Below are 20107 nucleotides of genomic sequence, written 5' to 3'. Positions count from 1 at the left end.
AGCAGTGGCTTCTTCCTTGCTGAGCGGCCTTTCAGGTTATGTCGGTATAGGACTCGTTTTACTGTGGATATAGATACTTTTGTACCTGTTTCCTCCAGCATCTTCACAAGGTCCTTTGCTGTTGTTCTGGGATTGATTTGCACTTTTCGCACCAAAGTACGTTCATCTCTAGGAGACAGAACGCGTCTCCTTCCTGAGCAGTATGACAGCTGCGTGGTCCCATGGTGTTTATACTTGCGTACTATTGTTTGTACAGATGAACGTGGTACCTTCAGGCATTTTGGAAATTGCTCCCAAGGATGAACCAGACTTGTGGAGGTCTACAATTTTTTTTCTGAGGTCTTGGCTGATTTCTTTTGATTTTCCCATGATGTCAAGCAAAGAGGCACTGTGTTTGAAGGTAGGCCTTGAAATACATCCACAGGTACACCTCCAATTGACTCAAATGATGTCAATTAGCCTATCAGAAGCTTCTAAAGCGATGACACATTTTCTGGAATTTTCCAAGCTGTTTAAAGGCACAGTCAACTTAGTGTATGTAAACTTCTGACCCACTGGAATTGTGATACAGTGAATTATAAGTGAAATAATCTGTCTGTAAACAATTGTTGGAAAAATTACTTGTCATGCACAAAACTATAGTTTGTTAACAAGAAATGTGTGGAGTGGTTGAAAAATGAGTTTTAATGAGTCCAACCTAAGTGTATGTAAACTTCCGACTTCAACTGGAAATCATTGTCATGAAATGTCCAGCAGCCAAATTATTTTACCTGTTCAGCCGCTGAAAATCATTGTGCTTCTTCACATGAGGGTGACTTATCTGAGCATGCATTTGCAACATATTCAGTAGTAGGCTATACAAGGCACGGAAAGGTGAACATCGTCATATTTAATCCAAGTTGCTGTTTCCAAAGCAGATCTCTGCTATTTCTGTTTAGAAAATGCAGCATAAAAAATCCAAAGGTCCAATCACGTTTTCTGTAAAGATGCAAACGTAGGCCAATCGTGGCTAAACATTTATTTTATTTATTTAACAGAAAATAAAAGTTGCACACCCTCAATACCCCTGCCCGCCCTGTTTGTTATGGATGATGGATGCAGGTTGGGTCGTCAGCAGCGGTCCCTCGCAGTCCAGACCAACATGGTGGATAGTGTTGGTTTGTGATCCAATCCAAACTGTCAATGCATAAATCATGAATCAAAATTGTGTCGATATTGCAAGAAAATACAGTGCTGCCTAGCTAAATAGGATGACTAAAGACAGTCCAGTATGTGGAGCACAGAGATAACATTGTCTGGCTGCTACTGCCTGAGATGATGACTTTAAGGAATTAAAAATAATAGTCATCAAATAAAAACTTGTATTACTACTTAGTAATTTCCTATAGTTCTATTGATGTCTACCCAATGTGGACCTGACAGAGACAATGGAATATTTTGAATGTTTTGACAATTGAATGTTCACTATTTTTGGCTTTTGGAATTTCCATTAAAAAGCTCAAATAATTGTTACGTCTTATTTCGTAATGCATTTTAATGAAAATGAATTACAAAAGAAATAATGAAAACCGTGATTCATTTTTGATTATAAACTGGGTTGTTCGAGCCCTGGATGCTGATTGGTTGACCACGGGTATGACAAAGCATTTATTTTTACTGCTCTAATTACGTTGGTAACCAGTTTATAATAGCAATAAGGCACCTCTGGGATTGTGGTATATGGCCAATATACCACGGCTAAGGGCTGTATCCAGGCACTCCGCGTTGCGTCGTGCTTAAAGAACAACCCTTAGCCTTGGTATATTGGCCATATACCACACCCCCTTGGGCCTTATTGCTTAAATAATCGAACCGAAACCGAACCGATCTCAAAAAGCACTAATCGCTCAGCACTACAGTGTCATAATACTGTAATAACATAACAATTACCTGTCATCACCTGTTATGACTGTTTCACTTTATTTCATTATTACGTTCCTATACTATGAAGGCCTCAGGATTCAAGTAAAGTGCATTTTTTATTGCACTTGCTGTATGCATTTTCAGGAAAACATTTGTCGTAGGCCGGGGGCACTTATCAACAAAAGGCCCATCCTAACTTCCATTAAAAGCCTTCTTCCCTGTATTGTAATGTACATCTCTACACTGTATGCACATCATTAGTCCAATGGGGAGCTAGTGTTTCATATAAAGGCTGTGCGACAGATTGTACCTTGCACTTACTGAACATACTGAGAGCTGTGAATTAATACCCGAAAAGTAATGTAGCTCAGTAAGGCTTCAAACCAAAATGGCACACTATTCCCTATATAGTGCACTATTTTTAACAAGAGCCCTATGGGACCTTGTCAAAAGTAGTGCGTTATAAAGGGAATAAGGTGCCATTTGGGACACAGTCTCATATGTTTCCTACTGTGGCTCCAAATGAAAGAGGCCTATTCTGGCTGTTTATTTTGACCAGGCTGTGTTTTCTGGCTGTTTATTTTGACCAAGCTGTGTTTTCTGGCTGTTTATTTTGACCAAGCTGTGTTTTCTGGCTGTTTATTTTGAACAGGCTGTGTTTTCTGGTTGTTTATTTGGACCAGGCTGTATTTTTGTGTAGCCAGACAGAGCGGGACAGTCTGTTTACAACTAGCTGGACTTTCAAAGAAACTTCAAATATACACAAGTCACCAGCACTGTTGGATTTGAAGACATGTTTCCTTGTAGAGAGCCAAAGGGTGTTGGAGAAGTCTCTTGTTTTTTTAGGAAGAAACAGTGCTCAAACCAACCTAGAGTTGAGGTGTAGCTGAAAGGCAAGATTTGCATTGTTTTGTTTTCAGATCATATGGTGAATCAATATGAATACAGTATATATAAGCAACTGGCTAATGTTTATTCTACCAGACATTTATCCCATAGTGTATCTGTAGCTTGTCATCCCATTTAGGATGGTTTGGTTTGTGTCCCGTAGTGGGGTGTCAGATGGCAAAAAAAAATCCTGCTGTTCAGGATGTCTCCATTCACCCCCAAGCTCGTTGGCAGAGGGTCACACAGGGTGACTGATCCGATGACCAGTCCTACAGTAGGTCTTTGAGAGAGAGACTCACTCACTCACTCACTCACTCTTATCCAATGGGCTTTGATAAGGAGACGAGGAGAGCGGATCCAAGGAGTATGCGTTGTGGCTAAAACTGTTCCCTCAGCAGAAATTTTGAAATGCGACCTCGCGCACATGGACTATATATAATTTGTTTTTGTCATCCTTTTTCTGACCTCCAGGATTTTGGGGCAACGAACAACTAAGCAGATTTTGGTGGATTTCTGCCCCAATGTTTCCAGTTAGTTGCTGATGTAAAGGGGTGTTGTCTTTCAGACCAGCAATGTAACTCAGGCTGAAGAGTGTTTTAACGATGCATCATAAAAATAATGGCCAAAGATGGCACGCCCGTTTCCCAAAACACCACGCAGTGCACTCGTTACAAAGGGAAACTTAACTGTGTTGTTACAGGAGCTGTCCCATGCTGAAAAGTATTCCAGAATATAGGCTAAAGAGCTCGCTGTAGCTCTTAAATGAGTTATGGCTATTCAAAGTCTTCTTTATTTTTACACAATACAGTGCTCCCTTCAAGAGAATACATTTTCTGTAGCCTATTATGTATTTAAGTATTTGTATTATATGTTTGCCATGTGTTATGTATTCTTAGTGTTTTCTCGTGCTGTTTTGTATGTAATGTTTATTTTTTTCAGTTTGTGTAAACTGTGAGCAAGAATGAATAAAGCCAAAGTCAGTCGCTTGTTCCCTTGTTCGCTATAAAAAATACAGGTGCAGCTCAATAAATTAGAATATTGTGGAAAAGTTAAGTAATTTCAATAATTCAATTGACAAAGTGAAACTCATACATCGTGGATTAATTACACAAAATATGAAATAGTTCAAGCCTGTATTTGTTTTAATCTTGATGATTACGGCTTACAGCTCATGAAAACCCCAAATTCAGTATCTCAGAAAAAAGACTAGTGACAAAATGAAATGTAATACAGACATGTCGGCCTTCTGAAAAGTATGTTATTGTACATGCAGTCAGTACTTGGTTGGGGCTCCTTTTGCATGAATCACTGCATCTATGCGGTGTGGCATGGAGTCGATCAGCCTGTGGCACTGCTGAGGTGTTCTGGAAGCCCAGGTTGCTTCGATAGCGGCCTTCAGCTCGTCTGCATTGTTGGGTCTCGTGTCTCTCTTCTTCCTGTTGACAATACCCCATAAATTCTCTATGGGGTTCAGATCAGGCGAGTTTGCTGGCCAATCAAGCACAGTAATCCCATGGTCATTGAACCAGGTATTGGTACCTTTGGCAGTGTGGGCAGGTGCCAAGTCCTGCTGGAAAATGAAATCAGCATCTCCATAAAGCTTGTCAGCAGAAGGAAGCATGAAGCCTTGGTTTCTTGCATGTAAATATCAGAAGTCTACTTCCTAAGTTTGAGTTATTCACTGCGTTAGCACACTCCGCCAACCCTGATGTTCTAGCAGTGTCTGAATCCTGGCTTAGGAAGGCCACCAAAAATTCTGAAATGTCCATCCCCAACTATAACATTTTCCGTCTAGATAGAACTGCCAAAGGGGGTGGAGTTGCAATCTACTGTAGAGATAGCCTGCAGATCTCTATCATACTATCCAGGTCTGTGCCCAAACAGTTTGAGTTTCTACTTCTAAAAATCCACCTTTCCAGAAATAAGTCTCTCACTGTTGCCGCTTGCTACAGACCCCCCTCAGCCCCCAGCTGTGCCCTGGACACCATATGTGAATTGATTGCCCCCCATTTATCCTCAGAGTTCGTACTGCTTGGTGACCTAAATTGGGATATGCTTAACACCCCGGCCATCCTACAATCCAAACTAGATGCCCTCAATCTCACACAAATGATCAAGGAACCTACCAGGTACAACCCTAAATCCGTAAACATGGGTACCCTCATCCTGACTAACTTACCCTCTAAATACACCTCCGCTGTCTTCAACCAGGATCTCAGCGATCACTGCCTTATTGCCTGCGTCCGTAACGGGTCCGCGGTCAAACGACCACCCCTCATCACTGTCAAACGCTCCCTAAAACACTTTAGCGAGCAGGCTTTCCTAATTGACCTGGCCCAGGTATCCTGGATGGATATAGATCTCATTCTGTCAGTAGAGGATGCCTGGTTGTTCTTTAAAAGTAATTTCCTCTCAATCTTAAATAAACATGCCCCATTCAAAAAATACAGAACTAAGAACAGCACAAAAACATCCTGTGGCATACTGCATTAGCATCAAATAGCCCCCGCGATATGCAACTTTTCAGGGAAGTTAGGAACCAATATACACAAGCAGTCAGGAAAGCAAAGGCTAACTTTTTCAAACAGAAATTTGCATCCTGTAGCACTAACTCCAAAAGGTTTTGGGACACTGTAAAGTCCATGGAGAATAAGAGCACTTCCTCCCAGCTGCCCACTGCACTGAGGCTAGGAAACACTATCACCACCGATAAATCTACAATAATCGAGAATTTCAACAAGCATTTTGCTACGGCTGGCCATGCTTTCCACCTGGCTACCACTACCCCGGCCACCAACTCTGCACCCTCCGCTGCAACTTGCCCATGCCCCCCGCTTCTCCTTCACACAAATTCAGACAGCTGATGTTCTGAAAGAGCTGCAAAATCTGGACCCCTACAAATCAGCTGGGCTAGACAATCTGGAACCTTTCTTTCTAAAACTAGCCGCCGAAATTGTCGCAACCCCTATTACTAGCCTGTTCAACCTCTCTTTCGTAACGTCTGAGATCCCCAGAGATTGGAAAGCTGCCGCGGTCATCCCCCTCTTCAAAGGGGGTGACACTCTAGATCCAAACTGTTACAGACCTATATCCATCCAGCCCTCCCTTTCGAAAGTTTTTGAAAGCCAAGTTAACAAACAGATCACCGACCATTTCGAATCCCACCGTACCTTCTCCGCTATGCAATCTGGTTTCCGAGCTGGTCATGGGTGCACTTCAGCCACGCTCAAGGTCCTAAACGATATTATAACCGCGATCGATAATAGACAGTACTGTGCAGCCGTCTTCATCGACCTGGCCAAGGCTTTCGACTCTGTCAACCACCGCATTCTTATTGGCAGACTAAATAGCCTTGGTTTTTCAAATGACTGCCTCGCCTGGTTCACCAACTACTTCTCAGATAGAGTTCAATGTGTCAAATCGGAGGGCCTGTTGTCTGGACCTATGGCAGTCTCTATGGGGGTGCCACAGGTTTCAATTCTTGGGCCGACTCTTTTCTCCGTGTATATCAATGATGTCGCTCTTGCTGCTGGTGACTCTCAGATCCACCTCTACGCAGACAACACCATTTTGTATACATCTGGCCCTTCATTGGACACTGTGTTAACAAACCTCCAAACAAGCTTCAATGCCATACAACACTCCTTCAGTAGCCTCCAACTGCTCTTAAACACTAGTAAAACTAAATGCATGCTCTTCAATCGAACGCTGCTGGCACCCGCCCACCCGACTAGAATCACCACTCTCGACGGGTCTGACCTAGAGTATGTGGACAACTACAAATACCTAGGTGTCTGGTTAGACTGTAAATTCAACTTCCAGACTCACATTAAGAATCTCCAATCCAAAGTTAAATCTAGAATTGGCTTCCTATTTCGCAACAAAGCCTCCTTCACTCATGCTGCCAAACATGCCCTCGTAAAACTGACTATCCTACCGATCCTTGACTTCGGCGATGTCATTTACAAAATAGCCTCCAACACTCTACTCAGCAAATTGGATGTAGTCTATCACAGTGCCATCCGTTTTGTCTCCAAAGCCCCATACACTACCCACCACTGTGACCTGTACGCTCTTGTTGGCTGGTCCTCACTACATGTTCGTCGTCAAACCCACTGGCTCCAGGCCATCTATAAATCACTGCTAGGCAAATCCCCCGCCTTATCTTAGTTCATTGGTCACCATAGCAGCACCCACCCGTAGTCTGCGCTCCAGCAGGTATATCTCACTGGTCATTCCCAAAGCCAACACCTCCTTTGGCCGCCATTCCTTCCAGTTCTCTGCTGCCAATGACTGGAACGAATTGCAAAAATCTCTGAAGCTGGAGACTCTTATCTCCCTCACTAACTTTAAGCATCAGTTGTCAGAGCACCTTACCGATCACTGCACCTGTACACAGCCCATCTGAAATTAGCCCACCCAACTACCTCATCCCTATATTGTTATTTATTTTGCTCTTTTGCACCCCAGTATCTCTATTTGCACATAATCTCTTGCACATCTAGCATTCCAGTGTTAATACTAATTGTAATTATTTTGCACTATAGCCTATTTATTGCCTTACCTCCATAACTTGCTACATTTGCACACACTGTATATATATTTTCTGTTGTATTTTTTGACTTTGTTTTTTTACCCCATATGTAACTCTGTGTTGTTGTTTTTATCGCACTGCTTTGCTTTATCTTGGCCAGGTCGCAGTTGTAAATGAGAACTTGTTCTCAACTGGCTTACCTGGTTAAATAAAGGTGAAATAAAATAAAAGTAAAAAAGTGCTGTAACATTTCCTGGTAGACGGCTGAGTTGACTTTGGACTTGATGAAACACATTGGACCAACACCAGAAGATGACATGGCTCCCCAAATCATCACTGACTGTGGAAACTTCACACTGGACTTCAAGCAACTTGGATTCTGTGCCTTTCCACTCTTCCTCCAGACTCTGGGACCTTGATTGCCAAATTAAATGCAAAATGTACTTCCATCTGAAAAGAGGACTTTGGACCACTGAGCGACAGACCAGTTATTTTTCTCCTTAGCCTAGGTAAGACGCCTCTGACATTGCCTCTGGTTCAGGAGTGGCTTGACACGAGGAATGCAGTTGTAGCCCATTTCCTAGATAAGTCTGTGCGTGGTGGCTCTTGATGCACTGACTCCTGCCTCAGTCTACTCCTTGTGAAGCTCCCCCACATTTTTGAATGGCCTTTGCTTGACAATCCTCTCAAGGCTCCGGTTATCCCTGTTGCTTGTGCACCTTTTCCTACCAAACTTCTTCCTTCCACTCGACTTTCTATGAATATGCTTGGATACAGCACTCTGTGAACAGCCAGCTTCTTTAGCAATGATCTCTTGAGGCTTTCCCTCCTTGTGGAGGGTGTTGATGACTGTCTTCTGCACAACTGTCAAGTCAGCAGTCTTCCCCATGATTGTGAAGCCTACTGAACTGGACCGAGAGGCCATTTAAAGGCTCAGGAAACCTTTGCAGGTGTTTTGAGTTAGTTAGCTGATTAGATTGTGACACCTTGAGTCTACAATATTGAACTTTTTCACAATATTCTAATTTTCTGAGATACTGAATTTGGGGTTTTCATGAGCTGTAAGCCGTAATCATCAAGATTAAAACAAATACAGCCTTGAACGATTTCACTTTTTGTGTAATTAATCCACGATATACAGTGGGGAAAAAAAGTATTTAGTGAGCCACCAATTGTGCAAGTTCTCCCACTTAAAAAGATGAGAGAGGCCTGCAATTTTCATCATAGGTACACGTCAACTATGACAGACAAATTGAGAATTTTTTTTTCTCCAGAAAATCACATTGTAGGATTTTTAATGAATTTGTTTGCAAATTATGGTGGAAAATAAGTATTTAGTCACCTACAAACAAGCAAGATTTCTGGCTCTCACAGACCTGTAACTTCTTCTTTAAGAGGCTCCTCTGTCCTCCACTCGTTACCTGTATTAATGGCACCTGTTTGAACTTGTTATCAGTATAAAAGACACCTGTCCACAACCTCAAACAGTCACACTCCAAACTCCACTATGGCCAAGACCAAAGAGCTGTCAAAGGACACCAGAAACAAAATTGTAGACCTGCACCAGGCTGGGAAGACTGAATCTGCAATAGGTAAGCAGCTTGGTTTGAAGAAATCAACTGTGGGAGCAATTATTAGGAAATGGAAGACATACAAGACCACTGATAATCTCCCTCGATCTGGGGCTCCACGCAAGATCTCACCCCGTGGGGTCAAAATGATCACAAGAACGGTGAGCAAAAATCCCAGAACCACACGGGGGACCTAGTGAATGACCTGCAGAGAGCTGGGACCAAAGTAACAAAGCCTACCATCAGTAACACACTATGCCGCCAGGGACTCAAATCCTGCAGACGTGTCCCCCTGCTTAAGCCAGTACATGTCCAGGCCCGTCTGAAGTTTGCTAGAGTGCATTTGGATGATCCAGAAGAGGATTGGGAGAATGTCATATGGTCAGATGAAACCAAAATAGAACTTTTTGGTAAAAACTCAACTCGTCGTGTTTGGAGGACAAAGAATGCTGAGTTGCATCCAAAGAACACCATACCTACTGTGAAGCATGGGGGTGGAAACATCATGCTTTGGGGCTGTTTTTTCTGCAAAGGGACCAGGACGACTGATCCGTGTAAAGGAAAGAATGAATGGGGCCATGTATCGTGAGATTTTGAGTGAAAACCTCCTTCCATCAGCAAGGGCATTGAAGATGAAACGTGGCTGGGTCTTTCAGCATGACAATGATCCCAAACACACCGCCCGGGCAACGAAGGAGTGGCTTCGAAAGAAGCATTTCAAGGTCCTGGAGTGGCCTAGCCAGTCTCCAGATCTCAACCCCATAGAAAATCTTTGGAAGGAGTTGAAAGTCCGTGTTGCCCAGCGACAGTCCCAAAACATCACTGCTCTAGAGGAGATCTGCATGGAGGAATGGGCCAAAATACCAGCAACAGTGTGTGAAAACCTTGTGAAGACTTACAGAAAACGTTTGACCTGTGTCATTGCCAACAAAGGGTATATAACAAAGTATTGAGAAACTTTTGTTATTGACCAAATACTTATTTTCCACCATAATTTGCAAATAAATTCATAAAAAATCCTACAATGTGATTTTCTGGAAAAATAATTCTCATTTTGTCTGTCATAGTTGACGTGTACCTATGATGAAAATTACAGGCCTCTCCATCTTTTTAAGTGGGAGAACTTGCACAATTGGTGGCTGACTAAATACTTTTTTCCCCCATTGTATATGAGTTTCACTTTGTCAATTGAATTATTGAAATTACTTAACTTTTCCACAATATTCCAATTTATTGAGCTGCACCTGTATAAACGTGACATAAAAATAGGATATGATGACAAAGGTTTTCGTAAATGCTCAACAAGTCATTGTAGCTTAATGGCAGGCAGGAATTGAGCTTCAAGTAAGCCTACAGATGTTCTACAGTTAAATAATTAAACAACTAAAATAATTAAACATATGTTGACCTTTAGGTTATTGGTTAGGCTACAGTGAAATGCATGAGCTTTTAGATATAGGCCTAATAAATAGGAATATGGAAGCGGAGGAAATGTAGACTAATGGCTGAATATTAGGTGGGTCTATCGATTACACATACATGAAAGTGATGTCAATATTTCACCAAATTATAAAATAGCTAGATTATTATAACATTGCAAACTGTTTAGGCTATTTATATTAAGCTTTGAAGTTTTCTGCGGTCAGCAGAGAGACAGATTAACATCTTCATTCTATGTTTAGCGTAGATGTTCTGTGAGGGAAGTGACGTGGGAGGGCAAACGGTGATCTAATGATGCACTTAGATGTTCTACTAGTGGTCTGAGGCAGGCGTTAGATTACGAGCGATTTCAAGTGCAATGTTACTAAAGACTGTTTTGGGAAATGGCTCGGGAAATTTAAAGCTGAGATATGTAACTTTTTGGTCAACCCGACCAAATTCACTTAGGAATGTGTTATAGATCTATCATTCTCATTGAAAGCAAGTCTAAGAAGCAGTAGATATGTTCTATGTGCGCTCTTTCTATGTTTCCCGTTAAGTAACATTTTTGTGTCTTTTACTTTCGGTTTTGTACACCAGCTTCAAACGGCAGAAAATACAATATTTTTGGTTATGAAGGAGATATTTCACTGCGGTTTAGATGGTACAATGATTCTATACACTATACTTGCTTGTTTTGTCACATAAACTGAAATTAGGGGAACTATTACAATCTTAGCAACCAGGAAATGGCAGCGCGATTTCTGCATAGTGCATCTTTTAAAATGCTTTTAAGAAGTTTCTAAAGATAAACTTAGCCTTAAGTGGGCCCTTGTGTTCAGTTCTCAGATCTGTTTCATTTAATGATTATAATATAACCCCTGCAGACTGGGGTCGTGTTCATTAGGGCACACCATAGCAATACATTTTGCAGCGGAAAACATAAACAAGTGTTCTTCACTCTGCAAGTTCAGCTAGTTCCTCCCTTTTTAAGTCTGTTTTCTTCCGTTTTTAGGAGGTTCTTATGATCAAGCAAATGTACGCTCTCCGTCTTGCTTTGTGAGTTACTTAATGACAATTGAAGGAAGTGAGTAATGGCCAGAGAGTAATATGAGATAGTAATGTTGTTTGTTGGATGCGTGCTACGCCCAAGCGGCACAGTGGTGGCTGCTGTTGCGACATGGGGCAGGCATGTGGCTTGTGGTTTGACGCTCTAGAATAACATGTGGTATGAGACTTTGCACCCACCGGATCATATTCACAAGAAGTTATCAACTTTTTTGAATTACGTCCTATTAATAGATTCTCAGAAGTGTTTGATCAGGCAAGGCACGCAGGCACACACAGCAATAGTAGTCTGTTTATTCATTCATACATTCATACTCAGACATTAAGCTCTGCCCACGCCTCTGGTTACACTGTCAAACTCTGTCTGGAAAACAACTATAATGCAGCAAAAACAAAAACACATAAAACACATTTAAACACTACTGTGTTGTCGCGTAAAACAACAACACAGTATGGAAAGTCACTCCGAGTCCTCAGATGAAGAGGTCACTCCTTCACTGTGTTACTGTGCTGTGCTTTCTGGTTAGTCAGTCAGTTTGTTGTTCTGAGATTAAATCTTTATTTCAAGTGGTTCTAGATTTTAGGGACTGACTGGATTTCTTTAGATCTGTAGACATTTGTCTCTTTTCCAATCCTTGCTTATGTGCCCTATTGGTACAATATAACCCAGGGGTGGAGGTGGACAATACTCTATTAAAACAATAAAACCTAGTATCAGTTTAGCCTTTTAGATCACAATGAATAAGATTACATTGACGGGGAGGGTGCAGATCCTAGATCAGAACTCCTCAGAGATGCCTGATACATATGGCCCCTGGTGTATTCCCTCCCTGGTTGACATATTGCTCCCTACTGACCATCTGAACTGACCGGAGGATCTGTCATATCTCTATGACATACAGTATCAGTCAACAGTTTGGACACACCTACTCATTCAAGGGTTTTTCTTTAGTTTTGCTATTTTCTACATTGTATGAAATAACACATGGAATCATGTAGTAACCAAAAAAGTGTTAAACAAATCAAAATATATTTTATATTTGAGATTCTTCAAATAGCCACCTTTTGCCTTGATGACAGCTTCGCACACTTTTGGCATTGCCACATATAATGAATACAGTGGAAATCTTACTCACCAACATTATAAAGTCATTTATAGAATCAAATCAATCATTTTATTTGCCACATGCGCTGAATACAACAGGTGTAGACATTACAGTGAAATGCTTACTTACAAGCCCTTAACCAACAATGCAGTTTTGTAAAGAAAAAGTATTTTAAAAGTTTTTAAAAACTAAGGAAGAAGTTATCAACTTTTGAATTACGTCCTATTCATTGAGGTAATATATACATGTAGGTAGAGTTAAAGTGACTATGCATAAATAATAAACAGAGTAGCAGCAGCGTAAACAAGGGGGATGGGGTGTGATGGGGGGGCAGTGCAAATTAGTCTGGGTAGCCATGATTAGCTGTTCAGGAGTCTTATGGCTTGGGGGTAGAAGCTGTTGAGAAGCCTTTTGGACCTAGACTTGGCGCTCCGGTAGCGCTTACCATGCGGTAGCAGAGAGAACAGTCTATGACTAGGGTGGCTGGAGTCTTTGACAATTTTTAGGGCCTTCCTCTGACACCGCCTGGTATAGACGTCCTGAATGTCAGGAAGCTTGGCCCCAGTGATGTACTGGGCCGTACGCACTACCCTCTGTAGTGCCTTGCGGTCAGAGGCCGAGCAGTTGCCATACCAGGTGGTGATGCAACCAGTCAGGATGCTCTCAATGGTGCAGCTGTATAACTTTTTGAGGATCTGAGGACCCATGCCAAATCTTTTCAGTCTCCTGAGGGGGAATAGGCTTTGTCGTGCCCTCTTCACGACTGTCTTGGTGTGTTTGGACCATGATAGTTTGTTGGTGATGTGGACACCAAGGAACTTGAAGCTCTCAACCTGTTCCACTACAGCCCCGTCGATGAGAATGGGGGCATGCTCAGTCGTCTTTTTATCCCTGTAGTCCATAATCATGTCCTTTGTCTTGATCACGTTGAGGGAGAGGTTGTTATCCTGGCACCACACGGCCAGGTCTCTGACCTCCTCCCTATAGGCTGTCTCATCGTTGTCGGTGATCAGGCCTACCACTGTTGTGTCGTCGGCAAACTTAATGATGGTGTTGGAGTCGTGCCTGGCCATGCAGTCATGGGTGAACATGGAGTACAGGAGGGGACTGAGCACGCACCCCTAAAGTCACTCTTTGTCATTCATTGCAGTGTTTCCATCACCCTTGTTGTCCAACAGACCAAACATTATCACAGTTATGGCTTTGCTGGCTCACATTCCTTTAAACACTATCCAGTGTGATTATCATTCCTTCAGTGATGAACCATCCATATCCACTCAGTGTGATTGCTCCATTCAAAAGTAGTTTATCTTTGTGGTTAGACTGTGGTTGTCGTAATAGGGGGTTTTAGTGGTCATGGCCTTCGTTAGCTCTCACCAGAGATTAGGGAGAATGTTTGTGAAAGCGAGAGAGAGGGGGAGTGTGTGTGATGGAGAACGTGTGTGATTGTGAGCTGGAGACTGTTGGGCGTTGTGAGAGGTGTTCTCATACTGTGAGACCTGGCCTCTACCCCAGCAGCATACTGTGAGACCTGGCCTCTATCCCAATAGCAACAGCAGCTGCCACCTGGCTAATCCTACTGTGCTCACATGGACCAGTGTGTGTGATAAGGAGGGAAAGAGAGGGTCAGAGAACCCTCCACTGGGATCACCTGGAATGTAGTTGGGGCAACGGCACCCGGCAATGCTCCAACTCTCAAAGAACACTGGGTGTTCCCAAGTACTGGCATTGTAATCTGTGTCCACTCAGTTTTCAAAACTGGCATGCCAGACATGTTGTGCTGAGTACATCACCATAACTGTAATTATCAAATACATCTACTGTGGTCACAATGCAAGGCTGGATGAATGTGTGACATTCCCACAGAAGTGACCAGTGTCCATTGTTCCGCACACTCACTTTAATAATCTATACTAGAGAAAACCGATTTATATTTTATAGCCATGGTCTGTTTCTCCCTCTCTCAGCATATAAACACTTGTCTGCCTAATCTCTATTTTTGTGTCAGTCCAAGCATTTGGCCATGTCTAGAGTGTATGTTGACCTGTCTCTTTGTCTGTGTGTGTGTTACAGTTTCCTGCTGGTGTTCAGCTGTCTGGTTCTGTCTGTGTTCTCCACCATACCAGACCATCAAAAGATAGCCAACGAAGGCCTCTTCATCCTGGTAAGCCCTCAGCCCCGGTCTCCTCCCCTCCACCATACACCCAGCTCCAGGGGCCAGATGTACCAAGCATCTCAGAGTAGGAGGGCTGATTTGGGATCAGTTTAGCCTTTTGAATAAGATTACATGGGCAGATCAGCACTTCTACTCTGAGAGGCTTGATACATACACGCTCAGATCATCGATACACTAACTCTCTTTTTGTGATCAACTAACAGTGCAAATTGCCCCTGCCAAGTGCCAACCCACCTCAACACGAGTCTAAATCCAATAATGTGTTAGCCTGAGTACTTGTCTGGTTTTGCTTTCAACATCACTATATCAATGCCTTGTTTAGCAAGACAATGCCAGGTTGGTTAAAGCAGAGGCAGACTGGAACCTAGGTAGGTTGATGATATACTGTTCCAGTGTAAACACTGGTTAACCCACTGAATCTTCCACTCCCTTTATCTACCCTAGAATTGTAAAGGATTTGCTCGTAAGTAGTTTAGGACCAACTATATAAACCATATACTGTAACACAATTTTTCACACCTCGGTTCAAGTACTATTTGAAATCTTTCAAATACTTTGAGCGTTTACTCTAGCCTGCCTGGAGTGCCAGATGGGCGGGGTTTGTAGTTTTGGGACTGTTCTATTGGTTCCATTGCGCCAGGCAAGCTCAATTAAGCTTAGCTAAAGTATTATAAATTATTATCTGGACTGTGTGTGTACTGAATTTGAAGTGTGTTTACACAATCATACCGGGGAAGACCTACAGTGTCTGATTCTGCGTCCCGTCACGCCTGCCGCTGAGTGTGTGTGTGTGTTCCGGAGGAACGGCAGTGTAAGACTTGAAATTGAGCTCCGGTGCATCCTGTTCCCATTTATCATCCTTGAGATGTTTCTACAACTTCATTGGTGTCCACCTGTGGTAAATTCAATTGATTGGACATGATTTGGAAAGGGACACACCTGTCTATATAAGGTCCCACAGTTGACAGTGCATGGCAGAGCAAAAACCAAGCCATGAGGTCGAAGGAATTGTCCGTAGAGCTCCGAGACAGGATTGTGACGAAGGCACAGATCTGGGGAAGGGTACCAAACAATTTCTGCAGCATTAAACGTCCCCAAGAACACAGTGGCCTCCATCATTCTTAAATGGAAGAAGTTTGGAGCCACCAAGAGCAGGCCACCCGGCCAAACTGAGCAATCGGGGGAGAAGGGCCTTGGGTCAGGAAGGTGACCAAGAACCCGATGGTCACTCTGACAGAGCTCCAGAGTTCCTGTGTGGAGATGGGAGAACCTTCCAGAAGGACAATCATCTCTGCAGCACTCCACCAATCAGGCCTTTATGGTAGAGTGGCCAGACGGAAGCCACTCCTCAGTAAAAGACACATGACAGCCCACTTGGACCTTGCCAGAAGGCACCTAAAGGACTCTGACCATGAGAAACAAGATTCTCTTGTCTGATGAAACCAAGATTGAACTCTTTGGCCTGAATGCCAAGCGTCGGTCTGGAGGGAACCTGTTACCATCCCTACGGTGAACCATGGTGGTGGAAGCATAATGCTGTGGGGATGTTTTTCAGTGGCAGGGACTGGGAGACTAGTCAGGATCGAGGGAAAGATGAAGGGTGCAAAGTACAGAGAGATCCTTGATGAAAACCTGCTCCAGAGCACTCAGGACCTCAGACTGGGGCGAAGGTTCACCTTCCAAAAAGAAAACAACCCTAAGCACACAACCAAGACAACGCAGGAGTGGGTTCGGGACAAGTCTCTGAATTTCCTTGAGTGGCCCAGCCAGAGCCCGGACTTGACCCCGATCTAACATCCTCTGGAGAGACCTGGAAATAGCTGTGCAGAAACGCTCCCCATTCAACCTGACAGAGCTTGAGAGGATCTGCAGAGAAGAATGGGAGAAACTCCCCAAATATAGGTATGCCAAGCTTTTAGCCTCATACCGAAGAAGACTGTAATCACTTCCAAAGGTGCTTCAACAAAGTACTGAGTAAATGGTCTGTATACTTATGTAAATGTGTAATTTCAGTATTTAATTTAGTATACATTTGATAAAATTTCTAAAAACCTATTTTTGCTTTGTCATTATGGGGTATTGTGTGTAGATTGATGAGGGGGGAAAAAAACGATTTAATCAATTTTAGAATAAGGCTGTAATGTAATAAAATGTGGAAAAAGACCAGGGGTCCGAATGCTTTCTGAATGCACTGTATAATGATCATATATATAATAAAAAGGCTCTGTGTGTGTGTGTGTATATACAGTTGAAGTCAGAAGTTTACATACACCTTAGCCAAATACATTGAAACTCAGTTTTTCACAATTCCTGACATTTAATCCTAGTAAAAAATCCCTGTTTTAGGTCAGTTAGGATCACCACATTATTTTAAGAATGTGAAATTTCAGAATAATAGTAGAAAGAATGATTTATTTAAGCTTTTATTTATTTCATCACATTCCCAGTGGGTCAGAAGTTTACATACACTCAATTAGTATTTGGTAGCATTGCCTTTAAATTGTTTAACTTGGGTCAAACGTTTCGGGTAGCCTTCCACAAGCTTCCCACAATAAGTTGGGTGAATTTTGGCCCATTCCTCCTGACAGAGCTGTTGTAACTGAGTCAGGTTTGTAGGCCTCCTTGCTCACACACGCTTTTTCAGTTCTGCCCACAAGTGTTCTATAGGATTGAGGTCAGGGCGTTGTGATGGCCACTCCAATACCTTGACTTTGTTGTCCTTAAGCCATTTTGCCACAACTTTGGAAGTATGCTTGGGGTCATTATCCATTTGGAAGACCCATTTGCGACCAAGCTTTAACTTCCTGACTGATGTCTTGAGATGTTGCTTCAATATATCCACAGAATTTTCCTTCCTCATGATGCCATCTATTTTGTGAAGTGCACCAGTCCCTCCTGCAGCAAAGCACCCCCACAGCATGATGCTGCCACTATTGTTTGTACAGATGAACGTGGTACCTTGAGGCGTTTGGAAATTGCTCCCAAGGATGAACCAGACTTGTGGAGGTCTACAATTTTTTTTTCTGAGGTCTTGGCTGATTTCTTTTGATTTTCCAATTATGTCAAGCAAAGAGGCACTGACTTTGAAGGTAGGCCTTGAGATACATCCACAGGTACACCTCCAATTGACTCAAATGATGTCAATTAGCCTATCAGAAGCTTCTAAAGCCATGACACACTTTCTGGAATTTTTCAAGCTGTTTAAAGGCACAGTCGACTTAGTGTATGTAAACTTCTGACCCACTGGAATTGTGATACAGTGAATTATAAGTGAAATAATCTGTGTGTAAACAATTGTTGGAAAAATTACTTGTGTCATGCACAAAGTAGATGTCCTAACCGACTTGCCAAAACTATAGTTTGTTAACAAGAAATTTGTGGAGTGGTTGAAAAATGAGTGTGTGTATATATATATGTATGTATGTATGTATGTGTGTGTGTGTGTGTGTGTATGTATGTATGTATATGTGTATGTATATATATATATGTATGTATGTATGTATGTATGTGTGTGTCTTTTTTAGCAAACATTTCTGAACCTGTTTTTGCTTTGTCATTATGGGGTATTGGGTATAGATTGAGGATTTAATTTTTTGTTTGTTTTAGAATAAGGCTGTAACGTAACAAAATATGAATAAAGTCAAGGGGTATGAATACTTTCCGTGGTCAAAAGTTTTGAGAATGACACAAATATTAATTTTCACAAAGTCTGCTGCCTCAGTTTTTATGATGGCAATTTGCATATACTCCACAATGTAATGAAGAGTGATCAGATGAATTGCAATTAATTGCAAAGTCCCTATTTGCCATGAAAATAAACTTAATCCCAAAAAAACATTTCCACTGCATTTCAGCCCTGCCACAAAAAGACCAGCTGACATCATGTCTGTGATTCTCTTGTTAACACAGGTGAGAGTGTTGACGAGGACACTCTGTCATGCTGATTGAGTTAGAATAACAGACTGGAAGCTTTAAAAGGAGGGTGGTTCTTGAAATCATTGTTCTTCCTCTGTTAACCATGGTTACCTGCAAGAAAACACATGCCGTCATAATTGCTTTGCACAAAAAGGGCTTCACAGGCAAGGATATTGCTGCTAGTAAGATTGCACCTAAATCAACCATTTATCGGATCATCAAGAACTTCAAGGACAGAGGTTCAATTGTTGTGAAGATGGCTTCAGGGCACCCAAGAAAGTCCAGCAAGCGTCAGGACCGTCTCCTAAAGTTGATTCAGCTGCGGTATTGGGGCACCACCAGTGCAGAGCTTGCTCAGGAATGGCAGCAGTCAGGTGTGAGTGCATCTGCACGCACAGTGAGGCAAAGACTTTTGGAGGATGGCCTGGTGTCAAGAAGGGCAGCGAGGAAGCCACTTCTCTCCAGGAAAAACATCAGGGACAGACTGATATTCTGCAAAAGGTACAGGGATTGGACTTCTGAGGACTGGGGTAAAGTCATTTTCTCTGATGAATCCCCTTTCCGATTGTTTGGGGCTTCCGGAAAAAAGCTTGTCCGGAGAAGACAAGGTGAGCGCGACCATCAGTCCTGTGTCATGCCAACAGTAAAGCATCCTGAGACCATTCATGTGTGGGGTTGCTTCTCAGCCAAGGGAGTGGGCTCACTCACAATTTTGCTTAAGAACACAGCCATGAATAAAGAATGGTACACATCCTCCGAGAGCAACTTCTCCCAACCATCCAAGAATAGTTTGGTGACGAACAATGCCTTTTCCAGCATGATGGAGCAACTTGCCATAAGGCAAAAGTGATAACTAAGTGGCTCGGGGAAGAAAACATCGACATTTTGGGTCCATGGTCAGGAAACTCCCCAGACCTTAATCCTCTCTCTGTGTTCTCTCTCTGTCTCCCCCTACAGGAGTTTGTGATGATCGGGGTGTTCTCTCTCTGTCTCCCCCTACAGGAGTTTGTGATGATCGGGGTGTTCTCTCTCTGTCTCCCCCTACAGGAGTTTGTGATGATCGGGGTGTTCTCTCTCTGTCTCCCCCTACAGGAGTTTGTGATGATCGTGGTGTTTGGTCTGGAATACGTTGTGAGGGTTTGGGCGTCCGGCTGCTGCTGTCGCTACAGAGGATGGCAGGGGAGACTACGCTTCGCCAGAAAACCCTTCTGTGTCATAGGCAAGACACTGTGTGTGTGTGTCTGTTTACCTACAAGAAAATGTGTATGTGCACTTACAATGTGCATTTTGATACATGAGGTTGGTTGATTGATTGCATTTAATTGATGATTAGAAGTAGCAGGCTGCTCCAGCCAGAGACAACATGACATACATTGTTTCCCAAGAGCAATAGCTAATGCATAGTTAATGATCTATTGATATGTGCCTGAGTTTACTGGGACTGAGTGTGTGTACTGGATGTGCAATGTGCATCTCTCTCTTTCTCTCACCCCCCTCTCGCTCTCCTCTCTTTCTCCTTTCTCCCCCT

General features: G+C 42.7%; 1 protein-coding gene across 1 annotated transcript in view; it reads left to right on the top strand.

Moving 5' to 3' along the window:
- LOC121572068 (potassium voltage-gated channel subfamily KQT member 4) overlaps positions 1-20107 on the top strand; it is a 101792-nt gene that overhangs the window by 55826 nt on the left and 25859 nt on the right. The window contains exons 2-3 of the mRNA XM_041883944.2: positions 14562-14652; positions 19672-19798. Of these exons, the coding sequence (XP_041739878.1) occupies positions 14562-14652; positions 19672-19798 (218 nt within the window). The remainder of the gene's footprint in view (positions 1-14561; positions 14653-19671; positions 19799-20107) is intronic.

Source organism: Coregonus clupeaformis, chromosome 8 (assembly GCF_020615455.1).
Source record: "Coregonus clupeaformis isolate EN_2021a chromosome 8, ASM2061545v1, whole genome shotgun sequence".
Lineage (NCBI taxonomy): Eukaryota > Metazoa > Chordata > Actinopteri > Salmoniformes > Salmonidae > Coregonus > Coregonus clupeaformis.
Note: the sequence above shows the minus strand (reverse complement) of the source record. Positions and strands in the feature narration are given on the sequence as shown.